Raw genomic sequence first — 11574 nt, forward strand, 5'->3', positions numbered from 1 at the left:
CATATAATAATAAATATTAAAGTAAAGCACTTTGATTGACCCTGTGAATAAAATCTTCTATACAAAGAAACTTGCCTCATCTTGAATCTTATTTTTATATAATTGCTGTTTTAATGGCTGCTGTTGAATCCAATATGCACCGACCTTTGTATTCTTTTTCTGCTCTTAGTCTGCTCTGTTCTGTTTGCTTGAACTCCTGATTGTGTACACTATTTTGCTTTACTTGGCAACTGGATGCTGCATTACATTTGGTTATTGGCTGCTGATATTACTCAACTGAAGTAGTTATTCAGTTATTTAATCATTCCAGTAATTCTACTGTACACTACTTCATATCTGCTCTGACATTAATAAAGCTGTGTACAAACAGTTACAGATCTGATTCATGAAACTGATGCAGTACAATATACAATAAATATCAATTGAATGTCATGGTAAGATGCAGCTTCACATTAGTATGTTATTTGCATGCCTCATGCAAATTAAATTCTCTATTTTACATTTACACATAATGTAAAATGTCCTACACATCATGTCATTTGACAGTAATTTTAAATCTACTCAATTCTGGTGTCCCATGGAGTAGCAGGCTTTTTTTTTTTTTGCTAAGCTAAAACATGTGGCTCTGTACCCTCAGAAAAAATACCTGTTATTGTTTCTCATCTGTTGAGAAGGGATTATAATATATTTGAAGGAAATTATCTCATGCAGTAATTTGTATATTTTCAATTTATTATTATTTATGTTTTTTTTATATTTTATTGAGTAGTTGAAATGGTTACATAACTGTGATTGAACAGTGCACTCATCCCAGTAAAAATGGGGTGGGAATTGATTAATATTTAAAAGGATCAAAATCACTCAGTTCTTCAGTTCTGTTTAGTCACTCTCTCTGCAGCTGAGGAGACACTGGTAAGTTAATAACAGGATCAGTTTGAAAGAGATGTTTTTAATATATATTTTCTATTTATATAAACCTATAATTTCTGCATTTCTTATTTATTTGTGTATTTAATCTTCTAGAATTAAAAAAGAAGAATGAGAGTAAATCATTTTAAGACCTTTTTAACAGTATGCATATACTTTTCATTCAGCAAATGATGGCAACAATTGTGTATTTTATTCTGCTCAACTGTCTGTATACATATGTTAGCACTGCTGTCATGCAATAAGCTGGTATCTTTAATTTTCACTTTATGACATATTTTGAATCTGGATTCTGTTAAAATATGAATTAACAGACATGCTGAATAAATAAATAATACAGATACCCATGTTTGGTGCAAAACAAACCTGAAGCACGCTTTTAAACAAAAGAACTGCAAATAAACTGTGATGCATGGGGGTGGAAATATCATGGTTTGAGAGTTTTCTGTTCTATAATTTAACCTCAAGAGGAGCTGGACTATGCCAGCCCAAAAGATAAAATTATTTCTTTTTTTTTTTAAATAATTTATTTGTATCTTTTGGGTCAGCGTAGTCCAGTTTCTTTTAAAGGGAAATTTGAAAGAAATTTCCCTTACAGTCTCTCAGTTATTAAAATGAAACTCAAATGTCCAGAAGCATTAAAGGCATAAAGGTTTTCATAAAGAGCCTTTAAAAAAAAATCACATGACTGTAATAGCCATAAAATAGCCATTAAATGAGAGCTCTGAATTCTGTAACATAATCTAAAATACAGCACTTTTCTATTCAGGCTATAAAATGTGGGGAAGGCTGTACAGCTGTTTCCTGGTTTCTCTCCTGTTGATGGTGGTCTGTGCTGCCCCCCAGAAAGACCACGATCATTCAGAAGACCACCATCAACATCTCCACCATGGTAAGGATGAACCTCACCCCAGCCACGAAGGAGCAGACGATCTGTCCCACAGACTCTCCCCCCACAACGCCGACTTCGCCTTCTCCCTCTACAAGAAGCTCTCCACCCACCCTGTAGCCAAAGGCAAGAACATCTTCTTCTCTCCACTGAGCATCTCCATGGCTCTGTCCATGCTGGCTCTGGGAGCTAAAGGTAACACCCACTCTCAGATCTTCAGCACCCTGGGCTACAGCACCCTCACTCCTGATCAGGTTAATGAAGGGTACGAGCACCTGTTCCACATGTTGGGACACAGTCAGGACGCCATGCTGCTGGAGGCAGGAAGTGCTCTTGCTGTTCATGAAGGATTTAAACCTGTCGACAAGTTTCTGAAAGATGTTCAGCATTTTTACGAAGGAGAGGCCTTCACTGTGGACTACTCCAAACCTGAAGTCGCTGTGCAAGAAATCAACAAGTACATCGCCAAAAAGACCAAGGACATGATCACTGACATGATCGAGACCCTGGATCCACAGACTGTGATGATGCTCATCAACTACATCTATTTCAAAAGTACAGTAGCCATATTCTCATATTCTATCAAAAAATATCTTTTTTCATATTGAGTAGTAATATGGTTTAAATTTCATTCTCTAAGGCAAGTGGGACAAGCCTTTTCAAGCGCGGCTCACCCGTAAAGCCGACTTCAACGTGGATGAGAACACCAAGGTGTCTGTGGATATGATGTCGAGATCCGGCCGATACAGGTTCTATCGTGACCAAGAAAACTCTACCTCCATCATCAAGTTGCCCTACAAAGGCAACACCTCCCTGATAATCGCTCTTCCTGATGAGGGAAAGATGGAAGAGCTGGAGAAACACATCTGCAAGGACCATCTCAGGAACTGGCACGAACAACTGTCTGAAAAGTAAAGAACTTACTTATATTTTTCAACTTTGTTTACACTGTCTAGAGGTACAATAATTTAGCACACTTTCTGATTGTATTGAGAAACTCTGCTTTTTTTTTTTTTTTAGGTCTGTGTTCCTGCAAATGCCCAAGTTCTCCACGTCTGCTTCCATCAGTCTCGATGAACCTCTGCAGGAAATGGGAATAGTTGATGCATTTTCAGGTGCTGCTAACTTTTCTGGGCTCAGTGAAAACGCCAACCTGAAGGTTTCAAAGGTATGTGGAGAAATCTGCAGTTGCATATAAGTGACAAAAGCGAAGTAAAATGTAAAAATAGATTATATTATGATCTTACATCATAACTTGAGATTTACTAAAATAACAGTACAAATGTGACTTTAAAGTAGAACCTTATGCCAAATCCCAAAGTAAAGTAAAAAAATAAAATAAAATAAACAAAATAAAACGGTTAGTATTACTGTTTCATTTACTTACTTTATTCTGGCTTTAGACACAATACAGCTGGACTTTTTTGAAATTGAAAAATAATAAAATGACAAAAAAAAAGAACAATTGTTCAGGCATGAGTCATTTGATAATAAAAAATAATTAAAAAAACGAGGAAATTTGGGCTAAAAGTCTTGGATTTTTTTTTCTTACCAATTTGGAATGTCAATTAACCCCAACCACTCATTAGGACCCCCCCCCCCCCACCCATCACTATTAATGCTATTAAATACTATTTAATACTATTAAAGCAGCAGTATGATGCATTTTACTTCTCCACTTAACTGTAAGAGAGAGAGTATTTGTTCTTACATATGTGTCTACATATGTTTGCCTACAGGTCCTCCATCAGGCAGTGCTTAAGGTAAACGAGGAGGGCACTGAAGCAGCTGCTGCCACCACTGTAGAGATCATGTTGACATCAATCCGAACCCAGGAGTCCATGATTCTCAACAGACCGTTCCTGATGTTCATCGTGGATTCCAGCACCAGGAGCATCCTCTTTGTGGGCAAGATCAACAACCCCACTGCATAGAGACAACTGAATACTCATCAAAGCTGCAAGCAGTATGAAGTCTTCATATTATATATCAGACAAGGAAAATGCTGCTTCCATTATTATGGTCTGTCTTTATATTTTGTTGATATATAAAATGATAAATAAATAAACGACTCTAAACATGGAATTCAATGACTTATTATTTATCTCTCAAGCTTTAATTTTGGCAACGATACTATTGATTCTAAACTGAATGAATCTGGGCTGTATAGATGCATAGTACATATCTTGTAAACTATTTACCTAAATTGAATAAATTATTTAAAGTATTAATATCCACCTGGTTCTGCAGCAGAATGTTGAAGAACAGACCATCATCAAGTTCACTAGGGTAAGTTTATTTTCTTTGTAGGTTGCTAATGTGATGGGCAGTGCTGCACCACTGGCCACCAGCAGGGGAGCTCGGCTACAAGGGGGAAGAATCAGTGGAGTTGGTTTCCAAAATGCCAATTCCCACAATCCCTGGGGGTGATCAGTGCCAACCAGCCACACATGTGCAGCATGGTATGAAAACACAGCCCAATGCCTCACACTTAGTCGCACCTTTGTAGAGGAATGACTGGTAACAGAGGTTATGAGAAAAGAAAAGAAAACAGAACAAGAAAAAGGAAATCCAATATAATAAATACAAAGGTGTGTTTTATTAGAAAAGAAACCCAGTTTGTAAGAATTAAACAAAGCAAAGAAACATAAAGTTTCAAAGTTTTGAGTTTATTGTGTTTTGAGTTCTAGTGCTTGTGAATGAGTGAGCATTTCAGGGATGCTCCCTTTATACCCAATCATGACATTTACCTGTGTCCAATTAACCTGTTCACCTGTGGAATGTTCCAAACAGGTGTTTTTTGAACATTCCTTAACTTTCCCAGCCTCTGCCATATAATTCTATGGAACGTGTTGCAGCATCAGATTCAAAATGAATAAAGAAAACAACAAATCTTTTCAGTTTGAACTATAAATATATTGTCTTTGTAGTGTATTCAGTGGAATTTAGGTAAAAAAAATATTTGCAAAACTTTATATTATGTTTTTATTTATGTTTTACACAACATCTCAACTTAAACAGTGGGGGAACCACAAAGCCACTCTGAACTCCTGCCCGAACAACGTCTAAGTTTCTAACTTCTACATTCTTGTGTTGCATAACAGCGTGGTCCCTACTTGCACCATAGTAGGGAAGATCAAAGGATAATGGCAGCATCTTTAGTGACCTTACAAATATAAACAGATGGCAACGTGAAGAAATGCTTTCAGCTTTCCAAAGTGCATGTTATGAGCCTGCATGCATAACTAAACTCACATAGATAACAAACAGTTAAAAATTGTTCATAATCTTCTGGTCCCTTTAATATTGCTATGTATAGTGATCTAGATTTGTACATCTGTATAGAACAATAAATAGAACAGCTACTCTGCTCATTATTGTTTACATAACTTTTAATGATGGAAGGACCAATAGAGACAGATGCATGGACCAATATATATATACACTTTTCTACATACCAGGACTGATTACCATAACACTTTTATAAAATTTAGTCTGAAACAAGAAAACAAAGTAGATTATTCTACTTCTAAAATCACTACAGTAACAGAATCCTTTTTAGTGCTGCTACTAGTCTTTACATCACTGAATGGTCTGAGTCTAGAGTATATTGTCGCGGTCCAATAAAACCAAAACAGACTATTTACAGGATAGATTTGAAAATCAATTAAAAAGAGTTTATTTCTTTAATTTTGGAGAGTTTCTATTGGTCCATTCATCAAGACATGGTTTCAAAGTATGTAGTAAACTAAAAATCCACAAAAATTGAGATACTTGTTTTTCATCGGACAACGATGATAAGTTCCTTGTGAATTCTGTTTGAAACTGTAAAGGTGAGGAAAAAACATAGAAGAAAGGTTCCCTTGAAGCATCTTAGGTTTGCTTGGAGATTCATCAAAGTACCTTAAAGGGTTCCTCCACACTTTCTACTTTTACCAGTGTATAATTAATTTTACCAGCTTGTTAATTGGACAGAAACAATATATTTCTGCTGAGAAGAACTGTATAGAGTGTGTCTTTTAGTGATGGCTCAAAGAGCAAACTACTCTTTCTGACCATATCGGCAGGAGCAAGAGTTTATAATAATGTGATAATATTAATCACGCTGAGTGAGCACTGTGTATAAAATTTGCTCTACAGCTAAACTTGTCTTGTCTTGCATATTACATATTACATTTTAAATCGAGTAACTGATGTTGAGTCTGAGTTTGACAGACTCTGACCTTTGTATTCTTTTGCTGCTCTTAGTCAGCTCTGTTCTGTTTGCCTAAACTCTGAACTGATTGTGTACTCTGTTTTGCTTTGCTCTGCACATTACTGTTGCTCAACTGTAGAAGTTTCTGAGTCAATAATTTTACTGAACATACTGTAGGCGTTTTCATCATGCCTGCTCTGGAATAAATAAAGCTGTGTAGAAACAGTTACAGATCTAATTCATGAAACTGTGGCACAACGTCAAAATACCTGATCATTTTAGAGAAATCTAACATTGTGGAAAGATACACCTTCACAATAGTATCTTTATGCATGCCACATGTAGATAAAACTCTCTAATTTACAGTCATCAACATTTAATCCACATGGAACACATCACAATTTGACAAGAACTAATATATATATATATATATTCATATTTTAATATATTCATAATTTAAATTCACTTCACAAGTCTATCTTCTAGAGCTGGAGTCAAGTGATTTATTAATTTATCACTTTATTTTTTTTTTATTTATTTAAAAATCCTTGGAAAAAAAATGAAAAAAATACATTTTATATGATTATGCATTACTTTCATTTGTAAATATTTTAGAGTATCTGAATGAATGCATCACTGTGAGTAAAACACTGTTATTAGTTTAGTAAAAATGGGGTGAGGGGTTGGTTAATGTTTAAATGGATCAATTTGATTTGCTCAGTTTTTCAGTTCTCTTCAGTCGGTACAGAAGATCCCACTCTTTCTGCTGCTGAAAGTAAGTAACAGTATTTTTCTAATAGCTGTTTTTTTTTGGAAACATTACATTTCTATTCATATATGTTTTTAACTTTTAAATATTGTATATAGGTATTTTACCTAAATTGTAAACAGAATGTGAATAATGTTTTTACGGCTCTAATAACAAAAATGAACAATTGGTCATTCAGAAAATTATGGCTACGCTAAAACTAAAGCAGTTTCACGTTGTGTGCATTTGTATGCATTGCTGTCCTGCAAAAATTGACATTTTTCACTTTTGTCATATTTTAAATATTTATTTCACTAAATCCACCAAAGAAAAAATCAAAACAAAGAAAAAAAATCCCAAACATTAACCTTTTTTTAATAATATAATGATGTTGTTAGGTAAATTTAGATTATGCATTCAAGAAACTCCTGCACTCCCCTCTTCTGTGCCATTTGTAGTGTGTCCCCCCTGGATTCTTTTAAAGGACGATTGAAGCAGAGTATAGAGAGACTGGATACCAAAATCTTCAGCAAATTAACAATTTATTAAAACAGGGCTTTGGAATGACTTTCACTCACGAGGGGTTCAAGAGAAAAAGTTCAAAGAGTATTTCACACACACACAAGCATTTATAGACAAACCCCAGCTCAAGGTCACGGAGGAAGGCACCCTAGACAGTTCCCCAAAAACTGGTTCTGGCTGGTTTTGAGTAAAAGTTCTCTGTCCTAATTAAATTCTGTCTTACACATACAGTAGAATCCAATTCTTTTGTCTAACGACGGGCTGTTTTTGAGGCCTAGGCGTTAACGGACAGATCTCGCAGGGAATGGACAGTTAAAAAAGAGAAGAATTTTAGAAAACTGGGCGAGTTTATGGCTAAGCTTTATGTCACATCATGTTGCGACCATAGTCTCACACCTTTATTCATTATGCATTTGATTATACTTCATTAGCTTGACTAGTATTGGGATTATAGCAATGCAGGTAATTATACCTCATTAGCTTGACTAGTATTGATTATAGTAAACTTTTTAAAGCATATTTCCCACATTATTTAGCACAGAATTGAAAGAAGTTTACATGGACAAACGGTCTTGATGGAACAGACTGGTAGATAGTAATAAGAAATGGTTTATTGTTGTGGTTATGTCAGTGAAAGTGGGAAAGATCTGCTATAATAATATTCTAACTGTTACTCACAAGAAAAATGCATCACAATATATTTTATAGTTCATAATAAGTATAATTTATTCATTTTTATACATAAACACAGCACTTTTCTATGCAGGCTACAAAATGTGGGGAAGGCTGTACAGCTGTTTCCTGGTTTCTCTCCTGTTAATGGTGGTCTGGGCTGCCCCCCAGAAAGACCACGATCATTCAGAAGACCACCATCAACATCTCCACCATGGTAAGGATGAACCTCACCCCAGCCACGAAGGAGCAGACGATCTGTCCCACAGACTCTCCCCCCACAACGCCGACTTCGCCTTCTCCCTCTACAAGAAGCTCTCCACCCACCCTGAAGCCAAAGGCAAGAACATCTTCTTCTCTCCACTGAGCATCTCCATGGCTCTGTCCATGCTGGCTCTGGGGGCTAAAGGTAACACCCACTCTCAGATCTTCAGCACCCTGGGCTACAGCACCCTCACTCCTGATCAGGTTAATGAAGGGTACGAGCACCTGCTCCACATGCTGGACCACAGTCAGGACGAAATGCTGCTGGAGGCAGGAAGTGCTGTGGCTGTCCGAGAAGACTTCAAGCCCGTCGACAAGTTTCTGAAAGATGTTCAGCATTTCTACCAAGGAGAGGCCTTCACTGTGGACTACTCCAAACCTGAAGTCGCTGTTCAAGAAATAAACAAGTACATCGCCAAAAAGACCAAGGACATGATCACTGACATGGTCAAGACCCTGGACCCACAGACTGTGATGATGCTCATCAACTACATCTATTTCAGAGGTACAGTAGCAATCTAAACCCAGTCAGAAGTCAGAATATTATCACCACATTCTTGCTTCTAGACATACCATCCATCCTATCAGCTCCACTCACCATATACAGTGTAAACACTTTGTAGTCCTCTAGTTACATACTCTAATACACGCTTTTTACAACTGATGTTCTAACTAAAGAAGGACTTGTCTGTAATTGTTTCAATAGAATATGTACATTTATTTATTTTCATCAATTGCAGCAATAAATGACAAATCCCAACGTTTTCAGGTAAATGGAAGAAGCCTTTTGAACAAAGGTTTACCCAAAAAGCCGACTTTCATGTGGATGATAACACCAAGGTGACTGTGGACATGATGCAGAACACGGGACGATACCATTTCTACATAGACTGGGACAATTCCACTTCAATTATAAAGGTGCCCTATAAAGGCAACGCATCCATGATGCTCATTCTTCCTGATAAGGGGAAGATGCAGGATCTGGAGAGGAACATCAGCAAAGATCATATCAAATACTGGCATGACAAATTATCCTACAGGTAATTTTCACTACCAGCTTTTCAGTTTTGGCTACAACATGGCATCCAATGAAAGCAAAGCAAAAACAAAATAATTTCTTTTGTTTTGTTGACTGATACCAACTTGACATTTTAGAGGCTATAAGGAATAATAATAAAAAAGGTAACAGTTTACAATAGGAGCACATCAGTTAACAGTCATTATTGAATGTTGAAATAATGTTAATTAAATAATGAATGGGAAATTATTAAAAAAATATTTTAAAAATTAGTAGTGTATATTAATAATTAGTTAGTGTTAGAGATATTCTGTACTACGTTCTGTTAATTAATGTTGTAAGCACTGTTAATTAATGTACCCATATAAATTGCTACCAAATTTATTTTATACCGAAATGTATTATTTATGCTTGTAGCATTAAATTACACATTAAACAGTACAGAAACAAAGTTAATTTATGTTACAGAAAAGCACATATTGTTTGTAATTCAGAGACTGTCTCTGTTCTGTTGTTTAGAGTCGTGGATTTTTCTATGCCCAAGTTCTCCATCTCTGCTTCCTCCTCTCTTGCGGAGACTCTGCAGGAGATGGGAATGGTTGATGCATTCTTAGACATTGCAGATTTCTCTGGGATCAGTGTGGACACCAAACTGTTGGCATCCAAGGTAAAAATATATCTATATAAATAAATAAATAAAATTCATAAACTGCTTATAGACAAACCTGAGTTAGACATGGTTAAAGTTAAAATTGAACAAGATGGGTGGAATGCTATTTTTTATTAATTTTATTTTTAGTACTGAGTTAAACTCCGATAAATTCATGATTTATTTTCAGTTTTACTTAAGCCATATTCAGCTTTCTATGTTTGTTAGTTTTGCAGTTAACACAGATAAGTGTGTTATTCTTCTAGTTGAGTTGCATTGTGCATTATTATTCTATCACATTTGTCTGTAACAATTTCCCCGCAGGTCCTTCATAAGGCGGTGCTCAAAGTTGATGAGAAGGGCACTGAAGCAGCTGCTGCCACCACCATAGAGATCATACCACTGTCAATGCCAAGAACCATCACCCTCAACAGACCATTCCTGGTGTTTATTGTAGAGGACAGCACAAAGAGCATCCTCTTCATGGGCAAAATAAACAACCCGACTGCATAGAAGCAGCCAGCACACTTTTTTATTTAAAGCAACAGCAGATTAAGCAAAAAGCTAATAGAAAATAGTATGTAATATCAGACATCCCAGCTAGTAAACAAGTGTGTCAAATTTGGGGAAGTAACTACCAGACCTGCCAAAGCTCTGAACTAAATATACTGACATGCATGCATACATTTGTACAAACTTTTCTACTGAATGATTTGTGCATAAGCAGTTCTCATCAATAAATACATTCATTACCAAGACACAAGTTTGAGTTGTTCTGTGCTGAATAAATTATTAGCATATCTAATGCTATATGATATGTAGCTGTAGTGTGTGTGGTATAACGGCTTCTATAACACAGAGCAGAATCTCAGCCATTTATATTTACGTTGTTATTTGTTAAACATTATACAGCAACAATACAAATTAAACCAAAAGAAGAAACAGAGAATATATTTATTGATAAAAAAATATTGGTTCAAATAATATTGTGCAATATGTTGTAGCAAGTGTGCTGTGTTACTGATCCTGATAATGATAAATTCCTAATGAAGAGCACAGAGTTATCATGTGTTGGTGTTTACTCTCAAAGAAGAAAACAGGCACATGTCATTCATTATGTAACAAAACATGCATATTAATTTGCAAAATAATACATAGAGAAGGTAGGTAAAGAGGTCGGAAACAACAGATAGTGATTTGTATACAGTAAGCCATCTCTTTGACTGACAGTGTCATCAGAAGGTCTTCAATGGAGATAGATAACTGAAACACACTGTGACAGAAAAGAGTGTTTTCTCTCCTAAGATGTGGAGAACTACATGCTATAATATTTCACCATGCTTTGCTCATTTTTGGAGTTTTCAATTTGGTAGTTAATGTTGATGGGTAGTTTTTATGAAAAATTAACAACCAAACAGAATTGCAAAGTATTAGCTCTGGACCATTAAGAAGCTTAAGGAAGTTTTTTTTTTTTTTACTTTAACCCTGATGTCCAGTGTTGTATAAAGTACTGAAATCTCACACTCAAGTAAAAGTATAGGTACCCCTCCAAAATATGACTTTGGTAAAATTCGAAGTCACTGACTCAAATGTTACTTGAGTTAAAGTCTTAAAGTATCTGCAACATCTTGTACTTAAATATGAGAAGTACTGTAAAAATTGTACTCAAGTAATGTAATGAAAAGTATTA

General features: G+C 35.7%; 1 protein-coding gene across 1 annotated transcript; it reads left to right on the forward strand.

The window, feature by feature from the left end:
* Positions 1-833: 833 nt before the first annotated feature.
* Positions 834-10647, forward strand: LOC103041583 (uncharacterized). The gene is made up of 10 exons (XM_022662581.2): positions 834-912; positions 1697-2371; positions 2457-2727; positions 2837-2984; positions 3556-3747; positions 6672-6786; positions 8033-8722; positions 8987-9257; positions 9755-9902; positions 10209-10647. Exons 2-10 carry the CDS (start codon positions 1705-1707, stop codon positions 10395-10397), a joined length of 2691 nt encoding a protein of 896 aa, XP_022518302.2. The 5' UTR covers positions 834-912; positions 1697-1704; the 3' UTR covers positions 10398-10647.
* Positions 10648-11574: the final 927 nt, after the last annotated feature.

The sequence above is a fragment of the Astyanax mexicanus genome, chromosome 1 (genome assembly GCF_023375975.1).
Source record: "Astyanax mexicanus isolate ESR-SI-001 chromosome 1, AstMex3_surface, whole genome shotgun sequence".
NCBI lineage: Eukaryota > Metazoa > Chordata > Actinopteri > Characiformes > Acestrorhamphidae > Astyanax > Astyanax mexicanus.